The following is a 22,598-nucleotide window of genomic DNA, read 5'->3' as shown; positions in this document are numbered from 1 at the left end:
CAGGTATTCGATGAGAATCCAAATTGCTATTCAAGAGGCAGCTGAGAAATCAGCAAGATTTTCACGTCTTAATTCTTCTTGGGAACAAATGAATGAGAAAAGTCTGCCCCTACTTGAGACAGCACACAGGGAAATCTGGACTTGCCAACAAGATGGCTGAAGGAAGCAAAAATGGGTCATTGGGCACCAAGCAATGACAAAACAGAGGTCGGGTTTTGGGGGAGAAGAGGTGGAAGAGAAAGAAGATGGGGGCAGAGAGTTCCTATTTTTATTAAAACTATTCCCTGCCCAAAGCCTGATGTCTTATAGGCCTGACCTCATATCCTCCTAGCCCAGGGGTGTGGGGCCAGAGCTCATTTGGATGGATGGTTTAACTCTCAGTCCCGGTGCTTACTCATTAGATGGCTGCAGCCCTCTGGGACTTTATGGACACCATGCAAGGAGCAACGCAGGAAGAGTACGCAGGTGCCTCTGCTTCTGAATTCAAGGGGCACAGAAAGAAGGGTGAAAGGAGAGAAATGGCAGGAGACAAGGGGAGGTCAGCTAATTACCCATCACCAAGCCCTTTGCAAACACAAAGGCTCCACCTGAATGATAAATGTTATTACTGCAGCTTCATTTTGCCAACTGCGATGTTTCTACTTGCAAATTTAGAGAATTCTCCAAGGGAGCAGCAGATTGCTTACCCCACAAAACTTCCACCCTAGCTCACATCCTGACTGGCAATGGCTACAGGGTAAAATTCTTTCTGGCACACTCCAAAACACACGTTGCATAACATCTATGCAAATAATGGAGGATGGAAACTTTTGGAAACACCTCATACATATCTACCTGAACAGACTCATTTACATTTTATAGCACTTTGAAACTTACAAAGTGTGTGCACATCCAATGTCTCACTTAGTGTTTCTATTCTTACAGGAAGTAGTGTTATCCTTCGTTTATCAGATGAGAAAACAGCAGCTCAAACATGAAGAGATATGCCCAAGGTCACCAAAGGATGTGTAAAAAGGAATGAATAGGTGCTTAAAGACAAATTTCCTGGTTCAAAATTCTCCTTGTATGGATGTGTGTTCATGCCTGTGTGTGTGTGCATGCATGTGTCTGCTCATGTGTGTTTGCCAATACATTTTTCAGCACCTAAGATAAAGTTGCAGCCTTATGCTAGAGTAATGTTTCTTATATATGCTTTTTATTATTATGAAAGGAACAAACCAATACTACTGAAATTTGGCAAAGATATGAAAGAATGCATAACAAACTAAAAAATCTGTTTAAGCTTACCAGCTAGGCACAGCATGTTTAGAACAAAATATCTGTCAATCACTCAACCTGATTTTCCTACCCAACCCTACACTTGCACAAACAGGGGAGGTGACAAGAGACAGTGCAGTGATGAAGAGCACAGACTCTGGGGTCAGAGAGCCTGTGAGCAAATCCTAGTTCTGATAGACAGTGGCTCTGTGTCCTCAGGCCAGTGACTTAGCCTCTCTGATTGTAGTTTCCATGTCTATGAGTGCATGCTAAGTCACTTCATTCATACCCAACTCTTTGTGACCCCATGGACTGTAGCCCGCCAGGCTCCTCTGTCCATGGGATTCTCCAGAAAAGAACGCTGGAGTGGGTAGCCATTCCCTTTTCCAGGGGATCGTCCCAACCAGGGATGGAACCCAGATTTCCTGCATTACAGGCAGATTCTTTACCATCTGAGCCACCAGGGAAGCCCTAAATAAAAGGATTACCCAACCTCAACATACAAATTCCAAGATCCTTTCCAAATGATTCTCTTTGAAAAAAATCTCAGGAATGTGTCAGATACTCAAAAGAGATAGATTATGTCCAATCAAACAGCTCTGCCTGAGAAGCTCTGTGGAACGAAACAATACAATTTAAGGATGACACAGGAGGTTAGGTTCTGTTTCCAGTTCTGCTATGTATCAGCTGTGATACATACAAAATCACCTAGCCTCTCTGAGTACATAAATTTGTAAACTGAAATAACTCTGCCATCCTAGGAAATTAATGTAGGTGATACTATAAAGTATAAAATCCTTAATGTGAGGGGTTGATTTTCTCATTCCCGTTATTATTATAAAAGTAATGGCCAATATCAACCTTGTTGAGATGATTCAACATATCAGGCCTGGTTGCAGATATAATACTAAGGGCATTAAGAAAGCTCTAACCTTACCAGGTGAACTAGTTCCATCATCCAGCTAACAGATGTAGTTTGTGGACATTGTGGATATTATCTTTACTTGTTAGCGTTATTTCTAGGTCTTCTAGGTGAAAATTAGTATGGTTCTACCTGCATAAATTAGGCCTCATCTTCTCTGAAGCTCTACCTCTTAATCCATAAAATGATAGGACTCACTCTTTGGAAGCAACAAATAGTGTAGGCAATACAGATACTGTACTAGAATTTTCTTTTTCGAAAGCTACCTCCAAAAGCTGCACCCCAGCTAAGCAAATACTGAAGAGTGATATTACTGCAACTTGTGCTAATGTTTTCTCTCAAAAGTAGAATGACATTAAAGCTAAAGAAATGAGTGAAGTGAACAGAAAGGTCGTTTGGTTATGCCAAAGCTCTCAGATCACAGTTGCCTAGTCCCAGCATGTACGTGGAATTCTGATTAGACCCGGAAAAATTCTTCCAACTCCTCTGGGGCTTTTTTTTTTGAAGATCATTTTTCCATCCACAAGGAGGTATTTAATATCACAGTATCATTAAGCTCCTTGCAGCAAAGGGGCAAGGTACTGCGGTTGTGCGCTATCCCACTGAGGAACTTACAAGTTCAGTAAAGGTCTTGGGTAAAGACGACCATTAATGTTGCTCATAACCTGTTCTGAACCGTGAGCTCTAACTGTCAGCAAAGGCAGTCATCTCCTCATTGTGGGTGAGGAGATGTAATCCTCTTCTCTGAAGGCAGCTTCTCCTGAGGACTTCTTCTCTACACGGGGCTACGTAACAGCTGTCATAAAATGAGTTTGGAACATACCGGGTTAAACAGACATCTTCACTGGATGTCAGAGTTCTTGTCACTCTTTTTACTTTTTGAGGAGGTGACATTTTAAAAATTAATTAATTTATTTTTAATTGGAGGGTAATTGCTTTACAATATGGTATTGGTTTCTGCCATACATCAATATGAATCAGCCCTATGTATATATATGTCCCCTCACTCTGGATGTTGGAATTCTCAGAGCCTTTAATGTATATGTCAAATCTCTAAGAGAGGGATAAAAGAGGCAGAGTTTTCCATGTGAACATGATCACAGAACTGTTGATCTGTGGGCCTGGGTTTCCATGAAATGAATATGGAAAATTTGGCTTGTACATAAACCTCATTTTGAAAAGATACTGTTAACAGTCCTCAATGACTCAAAACTCCGGGCTCACTGGTTTTCCTGGGTAGCCTCTTGAAATGATTTTAAAAAAGCAGAAAAAATAAAGACTATGTGGTGTTAAGGCAGGTGGTTAGCTTGGTCCACTAGAGCAGCATGCTTACCAAGTTCCTTGTTAGGAAATGATTCTCTTCAATGTCACAATCCAAAACCTCCCATTAGAAGCAATATGGATTTAGTTCAAATCTCAAAGATGGTTTCCCGAGTGCTTTCCCCATTTCAGACAATTTTTTTACTTATATTGCATTCATTTCTGTTGACCATTATCTGACATGCTTTTCCTTTGTGTCAGTGAAACACTGGCACTGGGACTCTTTTTCAAATATTTGTGGAAGGAACTGGAAAATAAATAACTAAGAGGGATAAATAAGATACTTGCAAGGTAATTGAGAAAGTGTTTCTACAGTCTGAGTGAAGACCTAACAAAATGAGTCTGAGTTCACTTAGCAAACTGTCTAACTACATATTTTGACAAGAGCTGCCAATCTCCAGGAACAACAGCTTTCTGCTCCTGGGCTCGGAGAAGCTCCAGCAGTCCTCGGGTGTCAGAAAGCTGAGAAAAGCCTTCCACGTAGATCACGGTGAGCTATGCCTTTCAGCCTTTTTCCCATAAGCCCAAAGGAAGGACTAGTCCCAGCTATCTATTAAATCTGTGGAATCGGGAGCAAGAACAGAGCTGATGCGCTCTCAAGGGTTACACTGTCCGTCACCTGCCACTGGGGCCGGGCTATCTCCTTTCATGAATTCTTCAGCTGAGTTACAGCCACATCCTCTGACCAGATTCAGTTACTGTCAGTTACTCAGTAAGTGATGTATGAGCTTCCTGAGTGGTGTGGATAGTGAGGTCTTAAGTTAAAATATGAGTTCCAGCCAGCCAACTGTGGCAGCAAGAAAGAAGGGGCATGGGAGGCACCTTTCCAGCTTTGCCCAAACCCACCCAGTTTCTGGAATTCTACTAACAACTCTCAGAGAAGGTGGTTGTTCCCCTCTTGGCATTTCTGAAATCAAAGTATGCAAATGAGTCCCCACACAGCTAATTCCATATAATTATCTCTTACACAATATTACACTTTATTGTATTACATTATGTATTTTGTACAGTCATAATAATTACATAATTGTTACCACAGGGCCGCAATATGGTCTGATGGTGAAGAGCTGAAATCAGAAGTGGGATTTGAACCTGGCTCTGTCGGCTACTCTGTGATCTCCTCCAGGTTGCTAAACTTTGAGAAAACAATCTTTTTCTCAGTGTTCTAATCAATGGAGATAAAAATGTCCTCTATCTCATAAAGTTACTTTGTGGATTAAATGACATAATTCACATAAAGTGTTGGGTTCTAAATTCAAGAACATGGATGACAATTATTACCAGGATGCATATTCATGATTAACAGAAAGTATAGTCATTTGGTGTAATTTCAGGAAAATTAGGAAGGCAAAAAAAAAAGTTCAATAAAATCCTTTTCACTAATCCTTTCCATTAATACTAATCTGCTGGTTAGTGTTTAAGCTTCTGCCTTTAAAGCACCATCAAATCTAACTTCAGGTCCTGATGTCAGTTCACATGCAAACACTTGAGGGAAGAATCCTATTTCAGCTGCTTTCAGTTGCCTACATGTTAGCAGGTTTCCCCGGGGCTCAAAGAATTGCTGGGGAGGAAAAGACCACTAAGCATGCTGTTGACCTGAGGAAAGATGATGACACGAGCCAAGGTGGATGACCCCGTGATATTTTTTAATCTGGGTGAGAACTTATTCTCTTGTCACTGGAGCCACACCTCAGTTTGCAAAGGGAATATTTCTGTCCCGTGTGTGCATTGAACAGCTGTGTCCCTAGCAGAATGCCTAATTGAGAAGGAAGTTAACTTCATTTTAAGGACCAATGCTTGTTACAGTTCAGGGCCAGGCCTCTGAGCAGTCTTTTTCTTCGAAACCCAGGGAAAATAGCCCAACTTGTCAGCTCCACTTCTTGGCCTCTTGGTGCTGCTCTGATTCTTCTCCAGTAGTAAGATCTGGCTAATTTTGGATAATCTGTGCCATTACACCAAGTTGTCCAATCCTGGTAGCTGTAGAAACACAGCTAAGCTATGTGTTTTTATTTATTGTAGTAGAAACACATCAGAAAAACCCTATTTGCCATACATTTGCCACTTTCTTGAGCCATTAATGACCATCTTAATGTTCGTATCAAATCATCACATGTTGGAAATGAGGGTCAAAACACAGCAGAGGGCAGACTCCACAGAAGAGTCTGGGCTGATGCTTATGGGCTTAGCAGCACTGGCTGTTACTTTGTAGTCTGGGCTTAAGAGGAAGTAAAATTTGATGAGCATGGTTAAGCTTGTGTCCAGTCATTCATTTCCATGGAGTTAAGTCAACTTAATAAATCTTCATCAAACTTGGAGGAAAGCATAGTCCAGTCAGAGAATAAGAAACAGGATGTCAGGAGACTCATCTGGGCCTCAGCTCTGCACCGTATTTATAGCTTGTGACCCTGGAAGACGTGTGTGGCTTCTCTGGCCCCCAGGCACCTCAATCTCAAACAATGGTTGAGTGACATCACCTCTAGAATATTGCTTTAAGTTTAAAATTATATTTAAAATCAATGATCAGTGCCACAAGTGATACAAAATTATGGTGTCCTTGTGAAAAAACTGAAATGTGACCATCAATGTCAGCCTTAACCACCATTTTAAATGCCAACCTATGCTCCTATCCAGCTTAACCCGTTACTAGTTTGATGAATGTCCTTTCATTTTCTGTCTTTACATTCTCGTATATGTGGCCTCTACAATATATTTTAAATTATAGTTTGCATTTTTAAAAATAATTATCATACTGGACTATATTCTGAAAATTGTCCTGAAAATATTCTGAAATATGTCCTGAAGACATATTAAGGAGACCTATCCATTTCAGTACATACAGATGTAGCACATTCCTTTAATTGCAGGATGGTGCTCCCTAGGATGAATGTCATTTTCCTCCTAGAGGGCATTCATGTAACTTCCTGTGTTGTAATATCACCAACAGAGCTGCAAAGACCTTGTGCATATATGTGAGTAGCTTTCTAGATTTGATATTGAATAGAGGAATCACTGGGGTATACTCAGAATATTATTTATCATTCAAATATTGATATTTTTAAAAGATTTTAATTGGGAATTCCTTGGCAGTCCAGTGGTTAGGACTCTGATATTTCATTGCCGAGGATGTGGGTTCAATCCTTGATTGGGAATCTAAGATCCTGCAAGCCATGTAGCATGGCCAAAATTTTTTTTAAAAGATATTCATAATTATACCAGAAAAACAGGCAGAAGCTGGGACTACCCCCCCAGCAAACCAGCATGTATGATCTCCCTAAGCAAGGAGCTTGGATTTTTTAGAGTTTTAATAAATAGTGACAAAAGCCATCAAAAGCAAATTGAAAGAGATATTTTTAAGCTTTCAAATTCTACTATCTAAGGTTTGACTTTTTTTCTCCAAAATGAAGGATAGAATATCAAAAGCTTATGCTAATCCTCAGATGCCAGCTAAACACATTTCCTTGCTGAAAGGCAGAATTCATTGAGAGGACATGCATTAGGGCAGAGTTCCTGTCAATCCTAGGCTTGATCGTCTGCAAGCCCTCTGCCCTGGAATACAGTACCATTTTTCATTTAATGTCTCATTGCAGTTTCCAGACTGAAAGTACCAGTGGAAGGGAAAACTTGGCTTTATACAATTGTTCCTTAAAATTATCAGTCTTATCTTCACTGCAAAATCATTTTCTACATTGTTGGCCAGGATGAGGCCCTTTCTGAGTCTGGCATTGTGGTTCCTGTCATCTTCAATGATTTTTCCTGTGGCCTACTCCATGAACACATTCTCTTTTCTACTCTTATTTAAGCATATCTGGTTTCTTTGGTGTTTTCTAATCTTTCATGACCACTAAAATCCACCAAACAATCAATTAAATAACCAGCAAGCAATGCTCAATTTTCACCTTATCCTACAATTACCTTGATGGGAAATCAAAGATTATCAGCAGAGCCTCACACTTAAGAGCTTTCTTTGCAGATATAAAAGAGATATGATGGTTTCATTATCAAGTAATTTGCTTCATTGACATTCACAGGAATTAGCACTAGAGCTCCAACTTTGCATCAAAGGGAACTCTAGAATGCCTTCCTTGACTACTGGAAAAATCTATAAGCAACAAGGACTGTTGATATCAGGGAGCAAAACAAATGGAACCAATTCATTTACTGGTGTTCACTGAACTTCAGTGTCCAGCACTCATGACTGTTGTGGGAGATTAACAGTTGTACAAACATGGCCTAGCCTACCAGGAGTTTATAATACAGTTGGGAAGATAACACCGGTGAGAACAACTGAAAACAAAGTATTAAGAAGCACCTGGATAATTGTTTTACAATACTGTGTAGGCTTCTGCCATACATTAACATGAATCAGCTAAAGGTATACATATGTCCACTCCCTCCTGAGACTCCCATCCACCTTCCACCCCATCCCACACGTCTTGGTTGTCATAGCACACCAGGTATTATCCCCCAATTAAACATTAATAATAAAAGAATCATGAAAAATTGAGGGAAAATACATTATTTCCTAGTTGTATAAAAGAAAACAAACCTATCTAAGAAGCCAATGGCAGTAGAAGTAAAATAAAAGCATAAACTTTCACATTAAAAAAAAAAGAAGCACCTGGAATCCATAGCCAAACTGGTTGCTGTGGATTTTCCTTCATTAGAAAGGCTCAGTCTTCTGTCCAAGGAACAGCTGTGCTTTGATGCTTGACTATATCAATATCACTTACTTTAGACCTCGGGTAATAAGGGAACAATACATGTACCCATCTTATGTCCAGACTCCCAGAATCTGGCATTCCTGCAATGGATAAATTCAATCTTGGATTTGGAAGAGTAAGAACAAAGATGGTTTGCGTAGCTTCTGAGGAAAGTGGTTAAGACCATGGTTCCACAGATTGAAGTCTGCTTTCAAGACCTGGTTTCAAGTTTGGTTTCCATTACTTACTAATCTGGCTTCCCATGTAGCACTAGTGGTAAAGACTATACCTGCCAATACAGGAAACATAATAGAGGTGGGTTCGATCCCTGGCTCGGGAAGATCCCCTGGAGGAGGCATGGCAATCCACTCCAGTATTCTTGCCTGGCAAATCCCATGGACAGAGGACCCCAGAAGGTTACAGTCCATAGGGTCGCACAGAGAACACAAGTGAAGCAATTTACGCACACACACTTAGGTGAAAAGTGAAAGTGATTCTGTAATTTGGGCATATTAATAACATTTCTACCTTTCACTTTTCGCAACTGAAAATAAAGATAAAATAGTATTATCCTGTATCTTCTGTGTATATTTCTCGTATTTTCTGAAGATTAAATAACCTAATGTAGGCTAAACTGTTGAACTGATTCAGGCACATACAAGGTCTCAACAGCCTCGTTGTTATTATTGAAACCAATATTTCATACTTTAGAATGCTATTTAACAAATTCTAACCTAATTTAACTCACACGGTACTGGGTACTATTTTAAGCCTTTTAAATGTATTGATTTTTTTTGATCCACTAACAATCCTACAAGACAGGTACTAGCATTTTCCTCATTTTATAGATGAAAGAACCAAGGCACAGAAAGACTGCCCAACGGCTAGCTGGGCGCAGAGCCGTGGTTCAGATCTCAGGCTCTTCACCTCTGCACTATCGTGCTTTCACCACTCTCGCCCCAAAAGGGGCACTTGGCAAGGTTTTCCCAGGTCTACAACAGGGGTGACTGGGAGGGTCAGGAACACAGTGTGACCACAGAGACACTGACCAAAGGCTCCCTCCCAAGAGACTGGTCCCTTAGATCCACATGTGTGCAGACATGGATCACAAATGAAGGGTTCCGTTTTGACAAACGAAACCTAGAATTATTTCACTCCACACCTGGGCATCAGACAGCTTGTTTACAATGGATTCTTTGTGACTCACCCTCTTAGAGGACACTCTCCTCAAAATTTCAGCAGCTTATGTCTCAGCCTGGCAGAGTATAACATGAAAGTCAGGAAGACCTCAAATCCAATTTGAATTTTCACTTACTGCCTGGACAACCCTCTGTTCTGCCTTAAGAACTCCCCATGGTATATTTGAGTATAAACAGGAGAAAATAAGGGAGAATCAAAGATGTTTTTTAAATATTTCTGATCTAGTGTGACATGTTTCTTATAATCTTACAGAACTCAGCAGAAACATTTTTTGAAAGATAAGGTTTGCCCCAATAGATTGTTTTTTTTTAAACCAGATTATATTCTTTAATCATTTTACTATGAGGATCAAATCTCAAATCACTAAACTTGCCATTTCTTGTATTTACCAGCTCGCTTTTGGTGTATCATCTACTTCCCTGTATGAATTCTTAAGTAAAACACCTTGATCACTGTCCCTTGGTGGTTTAATATAGCTGAATTGACCAGAATGAAAATTTTTATTAAATATTGAAAATAGATCTATTTAATGAATGCAAGTAGGGAAAGAATCTGCTCAACTCCTGAAAATGGGAGTTCTAGCTTTGTCTGAAGAAGTTGGACACTAATTGTGTATATGTGTGTATCTATGTGTTTGACCTCTATCAATCCCCCACGTCATTTCTCCATATGGTCAGGCAAGTTAAGAAATGAACCAAAATCATTAAGACTTGAGTGGCTCAATACATTAGTTAGATGACCTTGAACAAGTGATTTAATTCCTTGGGTCTCAGGCTCCCATCTGTAAAACGAGAGCAGTGGGTTAAATTAAAGGAGAGAGACAACAGACAATAGGACTGAAATTGGTATTAGCTATTGTTCCTGTTGCTTTTGCTACTGATTTTGAGTCAAGGTTTTCAAAGTGCCAAAGCCAGCTTTAAGAAGACAATAGTCAATATTAGTTTTCTCAAATATTATGCAGCCTTTATTTGCTTTTGCTCAACAGCTCTCTCTTTATTCACTTCTGATTCATCTGGCTCTTACCTGAGTAATTTCTAATTTTCTGGTTTTGTTGGTTTTTTAACTTGCACTAAATCTCCTGAAAAGTTCAAATAGTGGGGCCTCAACACCAAGGCCTGGAAGAGATAGTAAACAGCGCCAGGGTGGGACAGCTGGCTGCTGTCTGGAAACTGATGTGCTCTGTGCTCGCCCTGTGATGGTCCAGTCTCCTCTGGGCCCAGAGAGTCTCTCTGGCTGGCTGCTGCCTCTAGTTCAGGAGAGGCCACAGTGGTGCCAAGGCAAGCCAGACAGTCACAGCGGGGCCAGGATCACTTTCTCCAAGGGCTGTAACATCCGAGATGTCTACAGGGCCCAGCAGATCATGTGAATGAGTCTAGCCTGACGGCACGGGAAGGTGTGGTGGAGGCAGGGGTGGTGAAAGGCCCCACCCCATCCACCGGGGGCAGAAACGTTCGTGTCCCAGGGACTGTGGACTGATGCCTCACGGGGATGTGGGCCCAGGCCACTCCCTGAGATGCCAGAAATCCAGATGGTTTTCTGTGTAGAATCTCTTGGTTTGAAAATGTTACCAATTCATTTAATTTTTCAGACACTGTATAGGCCAAAGCAAAAATAACCATTTGACACGTCTGCAAGTTTTCACATTCTGATTTAGCCTTGGTCTTTCGAATTTAAATGCAGTTCTTTCCAGTAAGGCCTCCCCGAGAGTGTCAGCTTCACAAAGCAGGACCCTGTCAGTCGGGCTCACTGCTGTGCCTCAGGAGCAGTTCCTGACTCAAGAATGGGTGCTCGAGTTCATCTCCTTTCAGAATGAAGGAATCAATGAGATTAACCTAAGAAAGGTGGGGAAGAAAACGCCATCAATACAGTTTATAGAAGAACCAGAAAGGATGGTGTAAGGTTACTTGAGCTTTAGAACAGCTTAGCATGAGGGAAGCATCAGGTTGAAAATCAACAGATCACGGATGTTGGAGGAAAGCAGGTGAGAGAGAACAAGGATCTTGGCTGGAGGCAATTCTTGCTTCAGAGGACCGCCCTCAGGGGGTAAAACCCAGAAGACACCCCAACCACAGGGCTTCTGAGAAATGAGGGCACGCATTTGGTGTTTTCATTCAAAAGCTTCATTTGAAAGGGCATCCTCAGAAAACCCAAGACGTCAACCAATGTGTTGTAGGTAGGTTGGTTGTGTGATAGATCTAAGTTTTCTGAAACTATTTCCTCATCTGTAGAAATGGACATGATCCTTCTTACTTTATCATTTGGCAGTCCAAACTGAGGATTAAAAGATGATGTTCTCAGAGCTACTTGCTCAGTACACAAAAAGTCCTTCAATGGGATCGACATTGTGGTTATTATTTATAATATCTAAGCATCAAATCCCTCAATGTTAAAATGAGACAGTGAAAGCAGTGATGTCATTCCTAGACCTATGTTGGGGCTAGAAAATGTCTAAGTAGAGGCCATGATAAGACCACGCCATCTGCACTGAACTCAAAACCAAAGTTAGAAATATCTCTGCTCATAAATTAACCACTCCCAGAAAAAGCCACAAAATCATAGGGAATTTCAATATGCTTGCTGGGTTTTGTTTTATTTCAAATTTTCTAGAGCTCCTTTTAGGCAATACATTAAGGTGCCATCTGCTAAACAGTCAAAGAAACTGGCTGGAAAGAGGACCAAACTGTACTCTACTGTCAGGGGGTTTCCTTGGCAAAGAGGTTGCTCTATTCCCAGGGAATTTTGAGGAAAATAAGAGGGCAGAGGAATCGTAACCAGGTTCTCCCGAGACTCTGTACTACCCTGGCCATACATCAAACTGATAAACAAGACTCAGGAGGAGTGGAATTTAAATGAAGCCACTTTGTATACAACGAGAAAGGTTATCTCTACTCTTAGGATGAGTACAGCCAAGCAGTTTCTATCAGGAACCGCAAAGCTCTGTAAACTTCAGTAGCACATTCCAACTCCCCTAGCACACCAATGAAACGTACAAGGAGAGCTGTCCTTTAAATGTTTGCGTCGGAAGTGAAGACCTGCTTCAAAGGACAGGAAATGGAGGACAACATTTTAATGGGTATGAAAGCATTCAGAAAGAAGCCTCGGTGTCTAATGAGAGTTGAGAAGGCAGTACAATTGAGGAACAATTTACTACCAGGAAATCAATTTGAAAATTCCATACAAGATTATCACCCATTAAATTGTCTTTCTTCAAAACTGCAGGCCCTAAAACGTTACTTCTGGACAAGGAATTTTACAAACAATAAATGCTAATTAAGTAATCTATTCAAGTGAATTGATTGAAAGAAAAAAGGAATTACCTCCTGTGGAAAAATCTCAACACTCCAGTTATATTGTTGCTGTTGCCGCTTTTGTTCTTCCTTTCTTTACGAAAAACTAAGAGACACTGGGCAGTATAATGGACCACTCCATTTCCCGATCACCTTCCCACACTATGGATGTAATGTAATGTGAATGACTACACACACACACACACACACACACACACAATCTCTACCACACACAGTGGCACATAAACAATTCTGTTTCTGATGTAAGAATTTAAGTAGATAGAGACAGTTATATAGCATACTCCATAGTTAAAAAGGTGGAAGAGAATCTTGACATCTGAAAAACATCCAATATAAAAACACACACTCATCATACAATGTAAGACAAATTTGTGTGGGGCTAAGAGTAAGACCCTTGCCAAACAGAGGAACAATCCTGAAAGCCAGCAGAAAACAAGAGTAAGAAAGGGCATGGAAATAAGATGTCCCCCTTCAGCCAAGGAAACCAATAGGTTTTGTAACCAAAAATAAAGAGTGGCCTGGCCTACAGCTAAAACTAAAAGACATGGAAGCAGAGGAAAGCATAATCACTTTTCTCAAGTCCAGGGTCCCTCATAGCAAGTCTTTCAGTAGATGCTGTTTTCTAAAAGAGCGGGGTGTTTCACTTAGTTTTTCCTCAGCTTGGTGCACATGGGTCCCCAGCTGGTCAGGCCTTCTGATCTCAGAGACCTTGGATGACCACACCGGACAAGAGAAGACACCAATTCTGACCCAGAAGACAGCATGGGAAAGAAAGCAAAAAGACCTTTAATAGCCTTGTTGCTCCTTGGAAGTAAAGACAACGGGGGCATTATTTCCCCACCAGTTGAGAATGCACAGCCCTCTATTTCCTTTCCTGGTGTCTGTGCTTCCTAGGGCACCTGTGGATGGAACTGGTGACTCCAAACACCTCCTATCTTGTGTTGGTTTTGCCTTTAGGCAAAGGGCATGAAGTCCATTTTTACCAGCTGTGTAGCACCCACTTCTTGGCTAATTATGGGAACGTTTCACATTGTGCCCTTTTACTTGAACATAGACAGAGAAGGATTGAACATGAGCATTGATTTAACATCATGGGAAATTAAGCCTGAAGGACATTATGTCCTCATAAAACATAATTACTCCTAAAGTTTTATCTCAAATTGTCTCAGAGGAACTTTCACCAGCAGGTCATAAACAGACTTGGAAAAATGTCACTGGCTATATTAAATATCCCCTAGTCTGGACAGGGAGGGCAATTTATGCACAACTAAGTGGGGTGAGACCAGCTCTTGGTTCTCAAGGCTCTATGGCCCTGACAGCTTGTGAGCACCACAACATGAAGGGGGAAGAGGAGAGAGGATTCTCTGATCAACAGGAGTTTGTATGAGAACTGTATATGTGCAGAATGCAACATAGCTTAATAAGGATCTGAGAAAGGCATACAGCTTTTAAATTAATAATAATCTTTCTTTTCAAATCTTTCACTTCTAAGCATAGCACATGCCTGACCTGTTACATAAATTAACCAAAGAAGAGACATTTTGTCTGTGTAAAATAAAATGAAATAAGAATACTAAAGTGAAAGTGAAGTCGCTCAGTCGTGTCCGACTCTTTGCGACCCCATGGACTGTAGCCTAGCAGGCCCCTCCATCCATGGGATTTTCCAGGCAAGAATACTGGAGTGGGTTGCCATTTCCTTCTCCAGGAGATCTTCCTGACCCAGGGATTGAACCTGGGTCTTCCGCATTGTAGGCAGACGCTTTATCATTTGAGCCACCAGGGAAGACTAAGGAAGGAATAAATCCAGAAAAGAAATGAATTTACTGAGATACTAGCAGTCAGGACCACACTTGCATGAAAGTTTGCCAGTGAGTATCAAAAAAGGTATAGATTTTCCAGTGGTCATGTATGGATGTGAGAGTTGGACTATAAAGAAAGCTGAGCACTGAAGAATTGATGCTTTTAAACTGTGGTGTTAGAGAAGACTCTTGAGAGTCCCTTGGACTGCAAGGAGATCCAACCATTCCATCCTAAAGGAGATCAGTCCTGGGTGTTCATTGGAAGGACTGATGTTGAAGCTGAAACTCCAAAACTTTGGCCACCTGATGTGAAGAACCAACTCACTGGAAAAGACCCTGATGCTGGGAAAGACTGAAGGCAGGAGGAGAAGGGGACGACAGAGGATGAGATGGTTGGGTAGCATCACTGATGCGATGGACATGAGTTTGAGTAGGCTCTGGGGGTTGGTGCTGGACAGGGAGGCCTGGCATGCTGCAGTCCACGGGGTCGCAAAGAGTCAGACACGACTGAGCGACTGAACTGATCAACAAGAGTAGAAATCCTTCTTGAGGGGGAGGGACCTGAGGGGTTCGCCTGTCACTCTCGACTCCAGGTGACTCCCAATATACGAAGGGCTCAGAGACTGTGCCTTGTCCAAGATTTTGCCCAGGGGACAGATAGCTAAACCACTCTGGATGATCAACACTGTGAGCACAACGGACAGGGCCTATGGCCTGAGAAAGAGGCCAGAGACAGAGGGACACCTGGCATGTTCTCTGGAAAGCTGAGACCTGAAAAGGTCACAGCCATCAGTCCAAATCCCCAGACTCTGCTTGAAACTGCCTCTTTCTCCCCTTAGTATTGTAGCTGGAGGTGTGATGGTTCATCCTGGGGATGTGGTTATCATGCTCCTCTCTAGGTTATCTGCTGTGAATATGGCATACAGTTTTTACTCAGGGCTAAACACATAGGCTACAAACCTCAGAGATGTTCCCTAGTATAGAGGAGGATGGTGCTGAAAACAGGTCTGTGGTGTTTTATGAATTAGGCCTGAGAAAAAGTAAGCATGTCTCCAACTATAGGCAGCACAATCAATCTGCTGATCTTTTTTAAAAAGTTAAAAGAGTAAGCAATAAATCAACAGTGAGGGGTAAGTACTTCACCATCAAACTCTCTTGAGATGCAATTTTAAATGACTTCATAGTGACCTTGCCTACATAATTTCAGGGCTCAAAAGACGTTTTCCTCAGACCTTCCAAGCAGCAACTCTCTTGGAAAAGTGTCCCACTTTCCTCAGCTGGCTACTTCTAGCAATCAGATGCCTGTATGAAGACGTTCCTCTATCTTGTAAATGGACAGACTTGGGATATGGATTTTTGATTGTAATTATCTGAAGCTGAGAAAGCCATCTGGGCCAGGAAGATGTATCATTAGAAGACATGGTCCAACTAACACTAGGCTGCAGACATGGAGATGAGCGTGGCTCTAGTGCCATTCAAAGTCCCGTTAAGTGTCGTCACTGCTGCTCCGCGGCAAACCTGGTCCAAATGCTGAGAGAAAGGCACCCTGTAGGCTTGTAGAGTCATAAAGAAACAATGCTGGTGCAGAGTTGAGTGGCATTTTATAACTCAAGCTGTACAAGGGGCAATTGTGTGATAGGAAAGAAAAGCATAGAGGATTAGGCCAAGGAAAGAGCTTGGTGATACTTAGCCTAAAATATGTCTTGTGAGATTCCGCTATTGTTTATTCCGCTATTGTTATCAGTTCCTTCCAAAGCTCCAAATCTTAATGACAGTAATCCTTGTAAGTGATGATTCTGCAGTGTATCTTATTCAGTGCGTCTTATTCACTGACTTTGGGGTAGACTCATAGTCCTTAACTTTTATCGAGGACTCATGATATAGAATAGAGTCAATGTAGGGGTTTGAAGAGTAGATTTGAATTTTGAATTATTGCTCTGCTAGTTAGAAGATGCATATGTTGGCTAAGTAACTAAATATCAATTTCTTCATCCATAAAATGGGGATAATAATACCGACCCTGCAAGACTGTCATAAAGATTTGCACAAGGAAACAGGAGTTTACTCAAACTCATGTCCACTGAGTCAGTGATGCCATTCAAACTTCTCATCCTCTGTCATCCCCTTCTCCTCCCACCTTTAATCTTTCCCAGCATCAGGGTCTTTTCAAAAGAGTCAGTTCTTTGCATCTTATAATATGATGTTATCAACTATAATCACTATGTTATATATTAGATCCTCAAACCTTATTCATCATATAGCTGAAAATTTTTACCCTTTGTACCAACCTCTCCCTATTTCTCTCATCTCCTAAATCCTAGAAAACCAATTTTCCATTCTTTGTTTTTGTGAATTCAAGCTTTTAGACTCCACATGTAAGTGATATTATGCAGTATTTATCTTTCTCTATTTCCTATTTCACTTAGTATAATGCCCTTCAGATTCATCCATGTTGTTGCAAATGACAATATTTTCCCCCTTTTAAGGCTGAATAATATTTCATAGTATAGACATACCACATTTTCTTTATCCATTCATTTGTCAACAGATACAGATTCTTCCCTTACCTTGGCTATTATGAATGATGCTGCTGTGAACATGGGGGTACAGATATCTCTTTGAGATAATGGTTTTTTTTAACTTGGCTATATATCCAGAAGTGGAATTGCTGGATCATATGGTAGTTCCATTTTTAATTTCTTAAGGAAACTTGACATGTTTTCCCTACTGGTTGAACCAGCTTACATTCCCACCAACAGTTCAGTTTCCCTTTGCTCCATATCTTCACCAATACTTGTTAGTCCTCATCTTTTTGATAACAGCCATTCTAACAGGTATGAGATGACATCTCATTTGGTTTTGATTTGCATTTCCTCAATACTAGTCATGATGAGCAACTGTTCATGTACCTGCTGGCCATCTGAATGTCTTCTTTGGAAAAATGCCTATTCAGATTCTCTGTCCATTTTTTAATTGGGCTATTTATCATTTTGCTCTTGAGTTGTATGAGTTCCACATGCATTTTGGATAGTAATCCCTTATTAAATATGTGGCTTGCAAATATTCTCTCCTATTTCACGTTTCCTTTTCATTTTGTTGATGGTTTCCTTTGCTTTGCTCTGCAGAAAGCTTTTAGTTTGATGTAGTAGCACTTGTTATTTTTATTTGTGTTGCCTTTGCTTTTTCGATTTTTCAAATTCAAAAAAAGCATTGCCAAGATCAATGTCAAGGAGTTTATCTCTTACGGTTTCTCCCAGGAGTTTCATAGTTTCAAGCCTTATGTTCAGATCTTTAATCTGTTTTGAATTGATTTTGGGGGTACAATATAAGATGTGTGCTTAGTTGCTTGGCTTTGTCTGACTCTTTGTGACCCCATGGACTGTAGCCCACCAGGCTCCTCTGTCCATGGGGATTCTGTAGGCAAGAATGGGAGTGGGCTGCCATGCCCTTCTCCAGGGGAGCTTCCCAATCCAGGGATTGAACCCAGGTCTCCCCCATTACAGGCAGATTCTTTACCAACTGAGCCACCAGGGAAGCCCAAGGAAACTAGAGTGGGTAGCCTTTCCCTTCTCCAGGGATCTCCCTGACGCAGGAGTCAAACCGGGATCTCCGGCATTGTCAGCAGATTCTGGAAAAAGAAAGTGAAGTCGCTCAGTTGTGTCTGACTCTTTGCACCCTACCAGGCTCCTCCATCCTTGTGATTTTCCAGGCAAGAATACTGGAGTGGATTGCCATTTCCTTCTCCAAGAGATCTTCCCGACCCAGGGATTGAACCCGGGTCTCCCGCATTGTAGGCAGACGCTTTACCGTCTGAGCCACCAGGGAAGGAAGTCCAGGTAGATTCTAACACGGGTCCAATTTCATTCCTTTGACAGTGGCTGTCCAGTTTCCCCAACACTATTTATTGAAGAGACTGTCCTTCTCCATAGTATTTTCTTAGCTCTTCTGTCAAATTAATTGAACATATATGCATGAGTTTACTTTTGGCTCTCTAATCTGTGCCATTGATCTCTGTGTCTATTTTTGCTCAGACACTGCTTTGTTTCCTGTGGCCTTTAATAAACCTTTAAGTCAGGGATTGTGATGCTTCCTGCTTTGTTCTTCTTTATAGAAGTTTCTTTGGCTATCTGGGAAATTTTGCAGTTCCATAAACATTTTAGAAGTCTTTTTTTAAAAAATTTATTTATTTTTTATTGAAGGATAATTGCCTTACAGAATTTTGCTGTTGCATTGAAACTTGTAAATTGCTTTGGATAGTATATGCATTTTTACAATATTAATTCTTTCAAACCATGACCAGAAATTATCTTTCCTGTTTATTTATGTCCTGTTCAACTTCTCTCATCAATGTCTTATGGTTTTCAGTAGACAGATCTTACATCACACCCAAAAATCAAGCAGAAGGGGTGGCAGAGGATGAGATGGACATGAATTTAGGTAGCATCGCTGATTCAATGGACATGAATTTGAGTGAACTCTGTGAGTAGCAGAGGACAGAGCAGCCTGCCATGCCATAGTTCAGGGGGTTGCAGAGAGTCAGGCACGACTCACGGATTGAACAACAACAGCAACAACTTCGGGTTTAGTTTGCTCTTATTCTACTTCCTTGAGGCATAAAGCTGCTGTTTATTTAAGACCTTCCTTTTCTCTTAATGTAGCCATTTATCACTATAAAATTCCCTTTAGAACTTCTTTTGTTGAATCCCAGCAAGCACTGGATCAGACATTGTGCTAGGTACTTCCTACCCAACTCACTTATTATTCTTTACAGTATTTTGAGGAAGTTATTATTGCTATTTATTATTATTTTACAGATGAGAGGACTAGGTTTCAGAAAGGTTTAGCAACTGGCTCATGGTCACATAGTTAATAATCAGTGGAGTCAAGATACAACCTCAAGGATGTCTTACTCCTAAATCTGTACTCTTAAAATGTCTTCTGTATTGACTCAATAAAATACACTGGAAGTGGAAAACAAAAACAAACAAAAAAATCACATAAATTTTGTTATGCTGTGTTTCCATTTTCATTTGTTTCAAGATATCTTTTAATTTCTTCTTTGACTCATTGGTTGTTCAGAAGCAATATTGTTTAATCTCCACATATTTGTGAATTTTCCAGTTTTCTTCTTGAGGTTGATTTCTAGCTTCATACCATTGGTGGCTGGAAAAGATGCTTGATATGATTTCAATCTTAAATTTATTGACTTGTTTTATAGCCTAGCACATGATCTATCCTGGAGAATGTTCCACGGGTGCTTGAGAAGAATATGCATTCAGCTACTATTGGATGGAACGTTTCTGTATATGTCTGTTAGGTCCATCTGGTATATGTATTTCAAGTCCAATCATAATTTCAGCTTTCAATAAGTTACTCTTCTTAAGGGGAAGCAAAAGCACTATCTAGGACCTATATACTTTGAGGACTTTTTTCCTGTTAGCATATGGGAATTTATTTGTGTTCCTTTCTCTGTTACTTCCAACCTCATCTCATAACTTGGGGACCACATTCAGAAGACCAAATGTTCTGATTTGGGAGTCAATTTTAAAGCACAGAACAGAAGGAAGCATATTCTTAAAGTTTTTATGAATATGTCTATATGTCTTAAAGTTTTTATGAATATGTCTATATGTCTAAATCACAATTATATTTGCAAATGGCACAAGAATAACATGTGCTTATGTAATTTATTGATTTTCCTCAGCTGTTAAAAATACCTTAATAAATCTAGTTGCTATCAAAGGACCAGTTCTGAAAATAAAGCCCAGCTTAAACTAAAGGTGAAGCTATTAACATTTGTCCTACAGCCTATAAGACTCTAATGAGTTCCTTTCCAGCATTAGTGAACTTAAACCTTACCTGATATGGGGCTGCAAACCCATTGTGGCTTCCCCTGTTCTGCTGTTCATTAAAAGTTTTCCTGGGAGAGCGTCTAGCGGAGACCGGCTGAGCAAAGGTGAGAGGTAAAGCGCGGAGCGGTTTGAGATCGCCGCTCCTCAGAGGGTGTCGGAGTTCAGTTAAGTTCCTTATGTCATCCCCTGAAATTGCTTCGCTCTCATGGGGGCAAATGAAAGTACAAGGCTCTACAAAAATCTATAAGAACTGCAAAGTGTGGCCAGGGGGAAGTCGGGATTGGGATTGGAGAGAAACAGGAACTGAGCATTCTCCTGGTGTGCAGCCTGCAGACGTGGAGGAAGTTGTGGAGAAGGGTGTGCAGATCCTTGTGATTGGCCGAGGGATGAGTGAGGCCTTAAAGGTACCCCCATCAACCGTGGAGTACCTCAAGAAAAAAGGCATTGATGTGCGGGTCCTCCAGACAGAGCAGGGAGTGAAGGAGTATAATGCCTTGGTTACCCAAGGCATCAGGGTGGGAGGGGTCTTCCATTCCACCTGCTGATGGAGCCTTCAGAGAATAAATGACTAAACAATGAAAAAAAAAAAAAAAGTTTTCCTGGAGATGGCCTGATCTAAACTGTTCCATCACAGGTTCTTAGATGAACACAGAGTAAACAAGGATGCAAACACAACACTTCACCAAAGATGGAATATGTTATAGAAGCAAAATGCTTCAGATAGAAGCTACATAAGGGTGCTTAGTGATGGAGACAGGTTTTCTCAACTCAAGTCTATTGGCATTTGGGCCGGATAATTCCTCCCTATAGAAGGCTATCCTGTATATTGTAGAGTGCTTAGAATACTCCAGCCAGAAGCCAATAGCAATCACCTCCCAGTTGTGGCAACCAAAGATGCCTCCAGACTTTCCAAAATGTCCCCTGGGGTTCAAAAATTGCCCCTGGATGAGAACCACTGCTCTAGAGACAGTCAGGTCTGGTTCAATTCCCCCTCTGCCATTTTTCAGCTGTGTGACCTTGAGCCAGGATTCGACCTCTCTGAGCCTTAACTCTTTCATGTATAATATAGAGATAATTGTTCTTTCAACTGTATTGGGTTGCTTGTGAGAATTAAATTAGATAATGCAGGCAAAGCATTTACTGTAATGTCTGGTAAACACTCTTCACTAAGTGGTAGTTTGATAGTTACGATTATCATTAACTACTTTGACTTTCAAGTCAAATGTTTCAAGCAAACAAGTCAGACTCTAGCTCCTTCTCTGCATGAGCCCAATTATTAGGCACTTGGTCCAAATAGAGTAAACAAACAAGCAGGACGGCCAAAAGAATCTCCCTCCAGGAAATGCACTGTTACTGCCCCCAGATAAAAGCAGCCTCTTCCATGATCAGGCTTGTTGATAAGACCTGGACACCCATGATTTATCATCAGGATTCCTAAGAATGGATGCAAACCAAATGCAAAATCAAGTTGCCTGTCAATAAAGCAAAAAATTATTTCATTAGTGACCAAAGTGCCTCAATGGCCATCAGATGTGGCCCCCAAAAGCATTTCCAGCCACATATTTTGCTTCATTTTTAAAATTTTTATTTACCTGTTTATTTTTATTTTTGGCTGTGCTGGGTCTATGTTGTTGTGCATGGGCTTTCCCTGGTCGCGGTGAGCCGGGGCTACTCTTTGCTTTAAGGTGTACGAGTTTCTCACTGTAGTGGCTTCTCCTGTTAGAGAGCACAGGTTCTAGGTATGCGGGGTTCAGTAGTTGTGGCACGTGGCCTAGCTGCTCCTGCACATGTGGGGTCTTCCTGGACTAGGGATTGAACTCGAGTCACCTGCACTGGCAGACAGATTCTCAACCACTGGACCACCAGGGAAGTCTTGCTTCATTTTGATGGAGTTTCTAAAACCTCACATTTACACGTGCACATCTTCACCTCTGCAGGACTGTGACAGACGGTAAACTCCATCAGGGAAGGGACTCTGCTCACCGCTCTGTTTCCAGTGACAAGGACAGTGCCCATCTCAGAGAGGGACCCAATAAATACCTACTCAACGATGGTCTTTCCGTCCAACCAGCATTTGTGTTCTCAGCAACCTGAGCACTGCCCTCTCACACACTGCAGCCGCAGAGAGCTGGCTGGGAGTCTCAGCCTCTAAATCACCTACAATCTTCACAGAGCACTGCTCCTAATTCTTTCAGACAGTAAGGCAAGGAGTTTAGGATGGTTTGCCTCTGGAAAGCTGA

General features: G+C 41.1%; 2 protein-coding genes across 2 annotated transcripts in view; one reads left to right on the top strand and one right to left on the bottom strand.

The window, feature by feature from the left end:
* DOCK2 (dedicator of cytokinesis 2) overlaps window positions 1-22,598 on the bottom strand; it is a 468,222-nt gene that overhangs the window by 167,161 nt on the left and 278,463 nt on the right.
* On the top strand, window positions 20,434-20,951 carry LOC122454346 (mth938 domain-containing protein-like). The gene has a single exon (XM_043488771.1). The coding sequence runs from the start codon at window positions 20,535-20,537 to the stop codon at window positions 20,901-20,903; it is 369 nt and encodes a 122-aa protein (XP_043344706.1). The 5' UTR covers window positions 20,434-20,534; the 3' UTR covers window positions 20,904-20,951.

The sequence above is a fragment of the Cervus canadensis genome, chromosome 16, assembly GCF_019320065.1.
Source record: "Cervus canadensis isolate Bull #8, Minnesota chromosome 16, ASM1932006v1, whole genome shotgun sequence".
NCBI lineage: Eukaryota > Metazoa > Chordata > Mammalia > Artiodactyla > Cervidae > Cervus > Cervus canadensis.
The sequence above is the reverse complement of the archived record's forward strand: the minus strand, read 5'-3'. Positions and strand labels throughout refer to the sequence as shown.